Source organism: Poecilia reticulata, chromosome 23 (assembly GCF_904066995.2).
Source record: "Poecilia reticulata chromosome 23, P_reticulata-male-v2, whole genome shotgun sequence".
Lineage (NCBI taxonomy): Eukaryota > Metazoa > Chordata > Actinopteri > Cyprinodontiformes > Poeciliidae > Poecilia > Poecilia reticulata.
The window spans coordinates 9,403,188-9,417,841 of NC_088852.1; the positions used below are offsets into that span (position 1 = coordinate 9,403,188).

Consider the following 14,654-nt stretch of genomic DNA (forward strand, 5'->3'; position numbering starts at 1 on the left):
TAAGGGAGAGAAAGAAACGTGAGAAAGGTGAGCTTGAAGCGTATGGTGAGTGAGAAGTGGTACAAGAGTAAAATTATAAACAGAGACTTGTTAAGTTGTGACTAACCAATGAAACGCTCTTATAAAAACACGACAGCTTTACTTTACGCCACTTTTACCACCTGATGGGAACATTTTGCAGCCTGTTACCAGTTCACTATAAACTTTTTATATAAACACTCATGAAATTCAGGTTTTCTTTGTGCACTGAAAGGGATTTTACACTTTTAGCAGCACCAAGAAACGAGCAAATAAGAAGCTAGACTTAATGTGCATGACTCTACATAAAAAGCTTGTATTCTTTTGCTGGACTTGAGCTTGAGCTGTTATTTGATGACAGTAAGGTATCAAAACCTGTGTTAATGTGTGTGAAGTTTCTTCATCTCATTCAAACAGTGGCAGCTCAGGATACTCAATTTTTAGACTTTGTATGTTTTACACAGTACTCTGAAAAAGATTTGTAAAAATAAGAATTATCCCCATGGCATATTTACCGTAGTATGTCTAATCTTGTGACTAAAGCTTACACAGAATATTTTTCTCTGTGATTAAAAAAATGTTTGCTCTGAAAATTGCAACACTTAGATTAGTGTCTCAGCTCCTCTCTGTGTTGTTTATACTTGTGATTTATTTTGTTTTTCAAAGAAAGGTTGCCGAACTTGCTCGTTTGTTTGTCTCTAGGCAGACATTACTCCTTGCTAAGCATTCTGCCTGACTACTGGACAACCCTGAACTTTTAACCATATGACTTTAGTTGCTTCACCATGAATTAAGGAGATTGATCCAGTTAAGAATGTGGCCCAGTGTGTTGAGCTGTTATAACCCTAAATGTGCTAATGGTTTCAGGCTAACAATACTAAAGCACAGGAAGTTGTTGTCGTTGTGGTCACAGTTACAACGAAACTTTGGAGCATAAATTATGGTCGGTTGTAAACAAATTCAGTCATTTCTAAGGAGAATTGGAGGGTTGTGATAAGCAAATGGTGGAAACCAACAACTGCACATTACGATAAATATCCTCTGGAATTTGTTGTTGGCTCTCAAAAGAAGTTGGCAAATAATGAAGTAAGAGTATCTTGGTGTTAACCTTTCTGAAAAGCTTCTATTTTTTTCGTTACTTTTAGTGGTCCTTCCTTTATTCTGCTCTGCTCCTTAAACTTGAAAGGAGAGTTTCACATCCAAGGATCTTTATCCTCTGGGAATCTTTCGCCCTCGCTTTGCTCGCTCCATTGTCTTTTCCAGTTTCCGTGATAATGACACGTTGCAGACGGTGCCAGGAGCTTTCAGCATTCTAAGCGCCATCTGACACAAGAATCGTCTCACGATTTACCCAAAGATTGCTGCACTTGAAACAGTTTCTTTCTGATTACGTAGCAGCAACAGCAGTAGCCGCAGCCAGCGCTTGTCAAGAGCACGTGTTTTAGCTTTGCAAGCCGAGAAGGCCAAGTCGAGTGTCTTAAGTACGTGTTTGTGTATGAGTCTGACAGAGATGAAGGGAGAGACCCAGAATGAGACAAGTGCATCTGGAATGAATATAATATTATCACCAGCAATTTATAAGTGCCGAGTTCTGGCAGGTAACTCTCAAATATGGTACAAAACTAGACGCTCTGTTAGCTTTAATGAGAATAATGTTCCATTAGTCTTTCTTTGTGCGAATCTTAGTTTCTCTATCAGTGGAACAAAATGGCAAAAGGAGACACCGTCTGGGGCTTTTATAGTTTCTGATTGTCGACAGACAGGAATGGAAAATACTTTTGCTAATGAATAGATTAAATACTATTTCACGTAAAAGGACATACATTTCAATTATTTTTTTAAAGATTTTTATATCCAACAGACTCTTTTATTTACTAGTATTCCCACGCAGACTGAACAAGAAAGAACTGCCCGTCCGTCTAACTACCCATCAGCCACTTGTACATCTATTTGTTCTATCCATCCGTCCGTAAATCCACTAGTCCATCATCCATTTTCCTTCTCAGTGATGCTTCCCATCCATCCATCCATCCATCCATCCATCCATCCATCCATCCATCCATCCATCCATCCATCCATCCATCCATCCATCCATCCATCCATCCATCCATGTTTAAGATGTTTGCTTTGTTCACCTCACCTGACTCAAAAGATTGCTTCATCTCCAGAATTAAAGACTACTTGCTAAGAAGTTGAGAAGTTATTTCTGCCATATGAATCAGCTGCATTGGAGCCAGGAGACACACAAACTGCAACATAATGGTTTCTGCTTATCTCTAAAAGTATGTGTTTAGACTTAAAGGTCATCACAACGTTTGCAAATCTATTTATATTTTATATTTCTAAATAGAAATATTTTGCATAGGTAAGTACTTATCTAATTCAGTCTGACAGATTTTACCAGCCCAGGGAGCCGATCTACCAATCCCAGATTTTTTTTGCTCGCTTTCAGATGCATAATGGGACGTTTGCCCACTGACAGTTTGGTCAGTGAGGTTGACCGAGGATATTTTTTCCCATAGTCCAAACACGCAATCTGTCTCCATTTAGATGTCATCATCTCGGCATTCCTACTTGCACGGCTTTGTCAGTGTTTATGTAAGAGCGCGATTGTGTGTTATACAAAAGGAGCAAAATAGGAATTTTAGGAATCTTTTCTCCGTCATTGTGGATTTCTGGGATGTATGTTTGTGGATGCCATGATGAAACAGAAAATTATGAGCACTTCTGCAAAGTCTGAAGATTGTTCCTAAAGCAGCACCAAAAAAGTCAGCGCTCAGAGATCAGACTTATTCCAGCACATCCTTAAACAATTGTTGCGGGTTTATTGCTTGCATCAGTTGGCGTCTCCGCTGGTAGACACCCACCAAATCTTTCCAAAACAATCTGGTGTTGGTCAAAGCTGCACAGCTTTAATACTTTTCTCCTGCCTTAATACTTAAACGGTTTTGCCACATTAACTCTAAAATATTCAAGGCCATGACACATGCAATTATTTTATTTTAATTCATTGTAATCTGTCGTGAAATGCATGCCTTTCCTTGCATGTTTGATTTATCTTAAATATTATTTTCTAAAAGTCCGATCTGTTGTTAGACCTCTTGATATAATGCTCAGCTTTCGTTGTATGTATGTGGATGTGTTGCTAGTGTGGTCTATCCTTCAGCTGTGAGGGATTGTAAAAATTCCTTCAGTGATTTAGATTCCCTCTGAAAACATACGATTCTGAGAATTAACTTTTTTGGATCTTAGCTTGGCCCAATTTGTGGCTGATGGGATGAATTTGATGCGGCTTGTTGCTTTCCGACCACAAAGAATGTTATTCATCTGTCAGCTTCCCAATCAAATCAGGAGGGAGAGCAAGATAGAGACAAGAAGGCTGGACATAGAGCAGAACTGAAACGGAGCTCAGAAACGTGTGCATTTGCATTTTGAGGAACCGAAGATAGTTTTTTTGTTTAAGTATACAACACTTAAAATCTGGGAGGTTTTTTATTTATATTAAAAAAGCCTCTTTTTTATTAAAAAGTAAATCAGTTGGATTTGGCGTAATTCGTAATCGCATCACTAAAAGTCTAGATGTTAGCTCAGTAATAATAACATCTTAGTGTTTCTGTTTATATTCTGTTTTGTGGAGTGTAGGCTCAGCAAAACAGGAAAACAAGTAACAAAAGTGTTGGTTTCCACGCAACCTGGCCTCAAATCCTCTCTGCTCTCTTTACAAATCAAAAAATAAAGAAACGCAGAATATAAGAGTGGAACAACTGACCCCAGGAGGAGGGTCAAGAAAGACCAGATAAGGATAAGCAAAATTCTGCCCAGAGCCGACGCTGCTCCTCCATTCAACTATTGTCTGTTTCAAAGAGACGGCACCGAGACTCTGTAACAGTAAATCTAACAAGAGCTTAAGGTCTGGATTCATTACAGCTCCATTATAGCTCACTGATGCTTTCTGTTAATGTACAGTCCATCTCTGTTTCTGCTGTTCCCGAGAAGAATTTAACGTTTGTTGCACATAAAAAATATTGTAATTTTTGCAGAGTAGCCTTGTGTTCTGTTGTAATAAATGCAGTAGTAATATATTTTATTTATGCATTGGGGACAGTAAACAATGTTGCCTCTGCACAATTTTTAAATATTACACCATATTTACTTTTTCACAGTAACTTTTAAAATAGTTTGACTTGACATGATGGATAAAATGGATAATTTTCTACACTAACGATAGGCATGCTGCAAGATAAGAAACACCATCGTGTCACAGGATTTAGATCAAGTGTGATCTAATTACTTTCATTTGAAACAACAACAAAAAATTGTTCTAAACGTATCATCGGAACATATTAATTACTGCGGTAATTGCAGCATCATCTATAACACATAAACAAAGATGTGGAGCAAAAACCTGCTAAATTCAGTTACAAATTGTAAAGCAAGACTGTGATCCATAAAGTCAGAGAAAATTTGAACTTAATGGAAAATGGCCACTTTTTTAGGCATCAAAGTGAAATGATTTTAAATGTCAGAAATGATATAAAAGAACATTCTTTTAAAACCATAACTTTGAAATACAAGTAAATAGCCCATTCCTAGTTGAGAGTTCAAAAAGCAAATTTATGTAACAACTAAAATGTATTTTTATAGGTAAGTCACGATGTGTACATATATTTTTCTTTTTATTTTATTTACTTCTGGAAAATGTGGAAGCTTGTTTGTTTGTTGGAGATATACAGCAGCTCCCCTGCAACTCTTCATGGACAAGCGAGTAGATGGACTTATAACCACAATAGATTTGCAAACTTTTCCTGAGGTGTTCATAAAGATTCGTATTTCATTTATATATGGTTTAATTAAAGCAATATTTCAGTTAACCCAGTCTGCTCTGAATGATCCATGTCCAAGGCAGCAGAAAACGAACACATCCAACCTGTATTGTTTCCTGCGCAGGCAAGAAGCACTGCTGGCTGCCATAAGCGAGAAGGATGCCAACATCGCTCTGCTGGAGCTCTCCTCATCCAAAAAGAAGAAAACCCAGGAAGAGGTGTCAGCCCTGAAGAGAGAGAAGGACAGCCTGGTTCAGCAGCTCAAGCAGCAGGTAGGACAAAACGCCCAAAGCCTGGCATCAGCTAGCTTATGAGCAGAGATTTCTGACCAGGTTTAAAGACAACCAAAGGAGGAGTATGGATGAAAAATGATGAAAGAGGTGGTGAATTGATAGAGACACTCAAAATAAAGACAAAAATCAACCTGGGGAACGTGAGAGCCATATTTAGAGAGGTGTAAATAAAAGCCGGGGCAGCTCAGGTGAGGTGGAAGTGATGGAGAGAGAAAAGAAAACACAGAAGGCAGCCAGTAAGTGAGTCCAGATGTGACCGCGACCCGTTTTAGGGTCTCACACACACACACACGCACACCGATTCTGTATTTATCTTAACTTTAATTTCACTTATTATATTTGAATCAGTGAAGATATTTTCTCTAGATGTACACTAACAAAAGGCCCTGTCTAAACACTGCATCACCACTGAAAGACAGTTAGGTGGTAACACCTTGTTCACACACCTGGGCCAAAAGCGAGGATATAAACTTGACCAAAAGCCCTTGTGGTTCCACAGTGGGGTGTATTTACACACATGCAAACAGAGAGACGCAGAGTTTGGCTTTTCCTGGGTAAAACTACTATTATACCCAACCCCGTACAGGATGAGTCTAAAGTTTCTTTTGGATTTAGGTTATTTGAGCATTGAAAATTGTATCCAACTGAATACATTTTAAATGGATGCCAGAAAACAGTTGAGAGTCAGTTTGAATTGGTGGTAAAAATATGAGCTGGGTGCTTTAGAGAGTATCTCTGTCCAATGAAATCGCTTTAACAAGCATCCCTTCTTCAACTTCCTCCCTCACCCCCCGCCTCGTCTCTTTGGGTTCCATATGAAGACATTTATGACACTTCTGAGTCTCCAAGGTGGTTACTGACAACACAGAAGCGCTGCTATGCTCTTCTCGGAGTGTGTGTTTGTTTGTGTGTACAGTGGTGTAAGAAGTTTATCCAGTATTTCAAGGTTTTCCTATCTGAAGGTCTCTGTTGTGCTGTCATTTTCAGTCCCTTAACATCTGAAAAAAAGCCAACAGTTCTAACATATTTTTACGGGGTTTTAGCAAGTCCATACCCCTTGAAATCTTCTTTTCATTTTGCTGTATTACAACCACAAACTTCAATGTATTGGTTTTTTTGACAGTTTCACCTATTTGTGACCTTGAAAACATTTTACAAAATAAAACCTGGTAAATGTGGTCTGTGTCAGAGATTCACAGGTCAAGTGGGATGATTTGTTGACGAGACATATGCATGTTCGTGCATTTCACAAATCTGTTTCAGTAAAAGAATGACTAAAACATAATTGTTGGAAGAAAGTCATAATATATCCTCTTTCAGTTTGCCTCAAATATGTGGAAGATGTGAGAAACTTATCTAATCAGATGAAATAGAGGAAATAAGTTTATACTAAACCACATCTACATGTTAGAATGACCTAGACAAAGTCCAGATCTAAATTCAACTGGAGATCTGTGGCAGGACTTCAAGACTGCTGTTCACAGGGGCTCAATCTGACGGCACATTAGCTAATTTACAAAGAATAATCCAAATCTGGATGCGCTAAGATGAAAATGTAAAATTTATAAATTACAGTCAAGTTATCCTTAAGAGGTTCCCAAACTTTGGGGCGCGCCCCCTGTGGGGGTGCCGTGCCATTGCAGGGGAGGCGCGGGAAGCCGTCTGGATGAAAAAAAAAAACATGAACGCTGTTTGCGCTTGGTTTTTACCTTAGAAATGGTCAACTCTGTTATTCCTATGTCAATTTGATACAGTAGGGGCTTCCGCACTTCCCATATATGTGTCCTCTGTTACTTTTATCAACAGTTAAAACTGTTTAATCCATTGTTAACATGTGGTAACCTGTTTTCCGAGCCGCCTTTAAATGCAGCATGAGCGCTACAACGCTCGCCCTGGGTTTACACCTGTGCGGCAGTGAAGGAGACCTGCTGCTGCTGTGCAGAGCAATACAGGTGTGTTAGGATCATGGCAGCAAACCAGCAAAACACAAAGAACTTTTCAAAGTTTTCCCCCAAACTATCAGTCTGTTGAGTAAAGCTGCTGGATGGAGGTAAAGTTAGCTAAAAGATAACTAGCTAATATCAATACAGCACCTTAAGTTTAACAAGTAGCCTGTAGGCTACCGATATTGTTGTCTATGTCCAGCTACGTACATTAATTTTGCCCCCAAAAAAGTCGATTCAACCCTCCCCCCGTCCGTTGTTAGAGACAGGGAGTCTCTAAGAATCCCCTCCCCACCCACAAACGTCGTTCAACCAAACAGTTATTTGTAATCCATAGGGGGGGCCCAGAAAATATTTGGGAACCATTGCTTTAAGATAAGATTCCAGTTAAAAACATTGATGCTTAGTTGAAATATAAAAAACAAAAAACTGAGCAAGAATTTCTAAGAACTATTAATAACTTTGCAAGGTAATGTACACCTGCACCAAATGTCGAGACACCAAAGAGATTGTTGTTATGCAAGCCAAAACTTAAAACGCATCGTAAGTATAAACTCTCATGAATCTGTATGAGAATGTGGTGTAGCATAACTGCGAGACAGATTTAGTCTAAGCAGATTTACGAGTCTGTGAATACGTGCAACAGAAAACACGCTGTGGTAAGACGTTCAGCACACACATAAAACCCCACCTGTGCGTGTGATTAAAATGCGAACGGCCCTGAAAGCTTTGCCTTTATGTCGACCTTTGACCTCTCACTCCAGACAGCTGTAGATCAAGATGACCTCAGCTCTCTTCACTCTCTTCTCCCCTGTCACAGCCTGCTTCCTCTCCAGTCCCAGTTTTATTTCTTTCTGTGTTACGAAGGACGGAGACAGAATGCGATGGTGGTTGCAGTGAAAGCAAAAACGGGCGATTTAAAACAAAACGACAGAGTTGTGGAGGAATACGCTTTCTACTTTCTTTTGCTGACGTTACTTTATAATTTCTACATTTTTTAAAGTTATTTTAATGAAGCAAATAAAATAACAGAAGTCTAAAAAATAAAAAAAGCTGAGTTAATATTGAACTCCAAAGATGTTACAGTTATATTAAAAGATCTGAAAGACTGGGGTCGTTTTATTTAATTGTTAAACTCTGATCTGAGGTTCATCACTCCATTTTTCCACTGTACTTTTTATCTTTAGTTGCATATCAGAAACTCTCATGTTGAGGTGAAAAAATGTGGACTATTCTAATTAATTAGTCTACAGAGACTTTGCCTGGATGAAATTATTCCCCACAGCACCGTACTCAACTCATCCCCTGTACCATTTCTAATTTTCCACTTATTAACAGATACCTTTTTTAATGTAAAAATGGGCAGAATAATTAAATTTGATATAATTTAAAAGTCAGCTTTGCCCAGCCATGACTCAGCAACTTTTCATTGTTGATAACTGCTTTGATATGTCTAAAGTTTTTTTTTTTCTTTGTCGATGAAAGGCTAGAAGATAAAATAATCTAATCTAATATTCCCCAAAGCTTTATCGTGAAGAAATAATTTTCCTCTGAGCCTGAGTCATCAGTTTGCTCCTCTTTTCACTCGTCTTTCTACCCATTGTTGGTTGCTTAAAGCAGAAATGGAGGCTGGGGGGAGTGGAGGTGGAGGTGAAGGGAGGTCTGAGAGAGGAGGAGTGAAATAATGGTGTGATGATTAGATTAAGTGAGAGGGAGAATTGGCGCAGAAACAAGTGAGCTGAGGTCAGCATTCCTGACAATTAGAGAAATGGGAGAAGATGTAAAGAAGGCCAGATAAAAAATGAGGACTTCTTTTTTTTTTCAATTTTTGCTTCCTTTTTCATTAACCCCGTGTCTTCCTTTTTTCCCTTTCCCTTTCCCTGCCCACTAGTATGTGTTTCTTAACAATCTGTTTAATTTGGGAGGTTTCTGCACCTTCGTCATGAGTTTCAGCGTTTTATTGTTTTAAAATGAACAGTGCGGCGTCATCTTGAACTGATAACCATAAGTTTTTCTGCACTCACAGTTGTGCGGGATTACTATATCCATTTAGGATTTATGAATGGTCAGAAGGACCTCCAAGGCAGCTGCCTTCGTTGGGGTTTATGATGAAAATGCAGTAAATCGGTTGAGGTTGCTGTGCTTGTGTGTACACGCACACCGATATGTTCAACACAATTGGGTCCTTCATAGATCCCTCAAGACCTGGTGGAATAAATTGGCTATGATTGATTTCTTCTATGGTACAGAGTAAAGGGAGTCTCAAGTACAAAATTTTTCATAAAAGTGGTGGAAGTTGCATGCAGGTTATTAGCTATTTTTTCAGGCACGCCTGTAATCCAAGATTTAACTGTAAGGTCACCTCGGTGAACCAGAATAACCCTCATCAGAAGGGGTCTAGCATCAGGTTTGCTATAAAACGCTTAATCCGTTCTGTAAATGTTTTGAGCTGTGATGAGATAATAAAATATCTTCTCAAATGTCCAGTGGCACCTGACCAAGAATGTGGGGAACTCGTTGTTCTCAATACACAAAGTCTGGATAGTTCAGTCGGTACAGTGTGTGACTTAGTATTTTGGCCTGTGATCTCATATTAAATAAGCTACATCAAGGTATGTTTGACAACATAGCTCTAACTCAGGGTTGTCAGTATAGCTTTCCCTGTAACCTTATATCATAACATCTGTAATCGTTCTTCTGTTCCCATGCAAAAAGCACATTCTATCTCTCTTGTGAATTATTCTGATTCGACTTCAGCTGAGAGTATTTTAGGCTAATTCAAAGGGAAACCACAGCTTGATTGACCAACTGATTTTACGTCTCAATAAAAATAAGAAGAGAAAATGATTACCAATGGTTTAATTGGTTTACTTGATTTTATTCAGCTTATCTAAGTGTCAAAAGATGCTAAGTGAATTAGTTTGGGGAATAGTGTTGGACATTAATTTCTCTAGAAGATAATGTTTCTGTTATCTCTCAAAAATCGATTGCAAGGCAGAAGTGTTGGAAATATAATCTCCAACCACCAACAACTCAAAATAGTAGAAACTTTTGTCTTGGACGTCGAAGGGAATTCAAGTAGTCAAAAAGTATTGCCTCTTTTTTTTGTTCTCAATTTTTTTCCGAATATCAGATGAAGTTAACCTGGGAAAAAAAAAAACATTTTAGAAATTATGACTTCATTTATTGAGGGACATGAGCTTTTCAATCATGCATTACGTGACATTTGTTCCCTTCACCTAATAACTATGGAGGAATTTCCCCCCAATGTTCTGGTGTGCCTTGGATCATTTTCTTGTTGAATAATCCAAGCGTTCTTAAGCGTAAGGTCACAAACTAAAACTAATGTTTTCCTTCAGGATATTCGGGTTGATTAATTCTGCAAACTTTACGGTTCCTGTCAATTACGCCAAGTTGTGAAGGTCAGAAGACTAAAAGAAAACTCACTATCACACCTACCAGGTTTGACTTGTTGGTGAAATGTTACTTTCTGAACGCTCTGCTGTAAAACTTTCAAAAAGTTAAACTTTTGCATCATCTGTCTAAAAATCATCAAGATATGTTTTTTTTTATGTCCTTTTTGGTCAACTTTAGCTTTAGAACTAGTTTGTGGATGCTGGTTATTCTCAGCATCTCTTTCTTAATGTTGCATCATGAACATTGACCTTAGCAGGGGCGAATGCAGCCTGCAGTGCGTTAGATTTTCTGGGTACTTTTGTGACCTCCTGGGTGAGTTGTTGACGGGCTCTTGGAAGGCGTTTTGGTCGGCCTGTCACTCCTTGGAAAGTTCAACATTTGATGCCAACAAACCACCATAATGACGCAGGACGGACCCTGCTTTGCTTTTCATCTGTTCTTGAATTTCTTGAGGTCAGGACATGTTTGGCCTGCTTCATGCTGGCTCACGGGCTCCAGTTAAGGGATTACTTAATTTTACAGGTCCGACGCTAATCAAGCCTTTGGTAGGTGAAATTGAACCAAAGAAAATGTGGTTAATCACAGTTAATTTGTGAGTACACAACGGAGATAAGTATATTTTGACTTTGGGGCAGTGTGGTTTGGATAGCTTTTCCCCCCATCGCTTTGTGTATTTACTCTGCTTATCGTTGTCTTTTTTTTTTTAAATAAAGTAAAATATTTGAAATCTCTGAGGAGACAGGCATGTTTTTTGCACTCTTCTTAGCTCTAAAAAAAAGTCAGTCTTTCATTTGGTTCTTCAAACAGACTCTGAGAAATGCAACATTTTTTTCTTTCTTCATGTCAGACATACAGTACACACACACACACACACAAAACCTGAGTCTGGTCCCTTTAAGCCCCGGCTCCTTGAAGCGCTCACTGAGAGACTAAGGGGATTTAGATTGTACAACACCAACAGATTTGGATCCAGGCCCTCCCTCACTTTTTATCTCTAAATCCCAACCAACTCTTTACAGGCCTACTGCAAAACCCGAACTATAACTGAAACGTGTGAAACACATAAAGCTGCGAGACGGTAAGAGGAGCCGGAAAAGTAGATCGGAGCGGGAATGTAGTCAGCAGAGTGAGGAGATGATGACAAAGTGATAATTGGAGAAAAGAAAGAAAATGATAAATGGGGAAAAAAAATTATGCGCTGATGCTAAGTGTGATTGTGATTTGTGTGAGGTGATTTACAGACCTGTGTTCGGTCTAATATGAGTCGATATGAATCTCCCCCCAAGTGATAAACTCACAAGTCCTGTTATTTCTTCTTCATCTGTAAATAAACTGCATGTGTGTATGTATATGTGGCAAGCTGCAGACTATTGGTGTGATTGTTGCTGATATGCTTGTGAATCAGTTTACATTGATTTGAAATTTTATACACTTATTCAAGTTACAGTAACAAACCTTGTTGTGTTTTGCTGTAATTCTGTGTGGTTAACACAAACCAGGGCATATTTGTGAAATAAATAATAAGAAACACTTTTTACAAATTAAACAAAAAAAATGTACTTTGATATTCCAATCACTTGTCTTAAGAAGTCCACTGTTTTGTTAGTAAACCCCAACTGTGACTAATTTAATTTCTATATAAATACCTCTAAGCTCTCCAGGCCTCAGAAGTTTCTTGCAGAATATTTCTTGGTCATCGTTAAAAGCAAGAAACACAGATCTGGGATTACGTTTTGATGAAAGCAGAGTTAGGTTATAAAACAATATCTAAACTTTTAATCATCTCACCGAGCATTACTTAATCCATCATCTGAAAATGGAAAGAAAATATCACAACTACAAACCTATTAAGACATGGATACCCACCAAAACTTAAAATCTGGGCAAGCAGAACAATAACCAATTTTTAAATTCATCAGGCGTAGAAAACTGATGGAGACATACCGGCAAAACATTTGTGACTTTAGATGCAGCTAAAGATGGGTGGTGTATTGTTCTCATTGAATTCAAACGCATTATATATTGTGGTTTCTCTTTGTTCTTTGAAAGCACATTTTTTACTTTCTTTCTACAGACGCAGAACAGGATGAAGCTGATGGCCGACAACTACGAGGACGACCATCTGAAAGTGGCGTCTCTGAACTCTGACCTGCCCAACAATCACAAGCCCTCCCCAGATCAGGTACCCAAAACAACAAGCTTGTTTCATCTACGTACCTGTTTTGTTTTCTATAATATGTTGTTTAATATTATTACTGGACAGTATTTTGACTAAATAATAACCCTGCTTACGCTGTACTCACAGTATCTTTCTAAAACTAACTTCCTGCTTTTTCTGAACTCACACTACGGCTGGACTGAACTAACCAATAGGACGATGAGGAGGGTATTTGGGCCTAGCCAATCACATGCCTTCTTTCTCACCCTCAGTCTGCCATATTGTACAGAAGGGTGAGCGTATTTTCCTGGATGAGGTCACTCTTTGGTGTCCTCGTGTTTTTTACGTTCTTCTCTCATCCATGATCACACTCTGGCTTCTGTCTTCTCACCTTCAGTGTTGCTCTTTTTTTATACATTTTGCCGTGTTTTTCTGATTTATCGTTTTTTTTATTTCTATTTTCTTCGTCATTCTTCAATCAGGAGAACATTTTAATCTTGATTAAATTCCTCCATGTTTTCGTGGTTTCTTTTGTTTTTTTGAAAAACTCTTTTCCTCCTGTCCACATTTTAAATTCACTTGGTCTTTGTGTTGTGCCATTTCTGCACATCTTCATTCATACAAAGAGCTTATTTTTGTTTGTTTTTTTGTCACTTTTTCTGACATTATTCTCTTCACATTGAATTAAGACCAAACATTGTAACATGAAACATAAATTAATAATGCAGTGTGCTTTAGGTACTCCTTGGAGGAGCCTGGTAACAGCAGCAGTATCTTATACATAATGCATCCCTGCATGCACCTTTGTGGATTGATCATTTCAAACTTTTAAGTGGGATGTGCCATGTTGGCCTCATAATACAATCTCATTATGAACACCCTTGACGGGAAGCTTTTCTCTTAGTGTGAGTTATTGTAACATTAGGCACCATAACTCCTACACACATGCAAACCTCTACCTGTAATTAAACGGTTCTCAGAAAACAGGCTAAAATTAATAGTCGATTCCCAAGGGAAAAAAAAAAAGGAAAGACGCCATCATTCCCAAGCTTCTCACACATAGAAGAAGTTGGGCTAACATATTGGGAGAACCGCAAACACCTTCAAATTGTGCATAATAACAAAAGTTTTTTTTTTTTTTTATATGTATAATTCTGTCTGACTGCACTCACTGAGGTAGATATCCTGGTTTCCATGTGTCAGATTAAAATTACTATGTAGGATTACATGCTTGACAGTACACTGTGATCTCTACAGAGAACCCTTCTCCTGCATTCCTTCATGCCGCTGAAATAACAGATGGTGTTTTGACCCGGAGGCAAAGGGGGGCCTTGCAGAGCATCTTCTGAGAACCTGTTACTGAGCTGATTATCAGTGTGCAATGAATTATTGTCTGTTAATAAGAGTTTTCTAATCAAATCTAAAAATATATGTACTACTACAAACATTTTAGGCATCATAGCTTTAACTCTGGTGTTAGCAAAATAATACCACATGATGTATTGCCACTACACAAGGATGCTGAAAGCTAGCAGATCTAAGTTGAGCCCTTCTTATTAATTAGATGTAGCACCTTCCTGCTGAGAGAGGCAGGCCAGCTAGCATGCCCAACCTCTATCTGCCATCTTTTTTTCCTTTCTACCACCACCAGGAGCTACATTCACCTTCCTTCTGGGGTGTGAGGTGGTTAATTTGCCATAGCACATTTCATCCAAACAGTGAGCGCTTGTGTGTGAATGTCTATAAGGGGGATTCTGAGCTGCAGCAGAGGAGCACAGGAGAGCAGTTTTAACACATGCCCAGCATTGTTGAGAACGCTTTATGGCCATAAATTGTGCTAGATACCTCACATTAAATTTAAATTGTGCTGTGAAGTTAGTTAATCTCTTTCTTTTGTGAGCATAAACAATTTAAAACTAAGAAGAATTGAGAAAAAAAAAAACATTCTGATTCCAAACCTTTTATATAGATGTATACTGTAATATATATATATAACTTTTGA

The 14,654-nt window shown here is 38.4% G+C and overlaps 1 protein-coding gene across 16 annotated transcripts in view; it reads left to right on the forward strand.

Moving 5' to 3' along the window:
• LOC103459282 (ELKS/Rab6-interacting/CAST family member 1-like) overlaps nt 1–14,654 on the forward strand; it is a 125,956-nt gene that overhangs the window by 83,700 nt on the left and 27,602 nt on the right. For 7 of the 16 annotated variants that reach the window (XM_008400730.3, XM_081603844.1, XM_017302867.2 and 4 more), the window contains 3 exons: nt 4,966–5,113; nt 12,569–12,676; nt 12,925–12,945. In XM_008400730.3, the coding sequence (XP_008398952.1) occupies nt 4,966–5,113; nt 12,569–12,676; nt 12,925–12,945 (277 nt within the window). Of the gene's footprint in view, nt 1–4,965; nt 5,114–12,568; nt 12,677–12,867; nt 12,946–14,654 lie in introns of all 16 variants that reach the window. The other 9 variants (XM_017302870.2, XM_017302865.2, XM_008400736.3 and 6 more) reach the window with 2 other exon arrangements.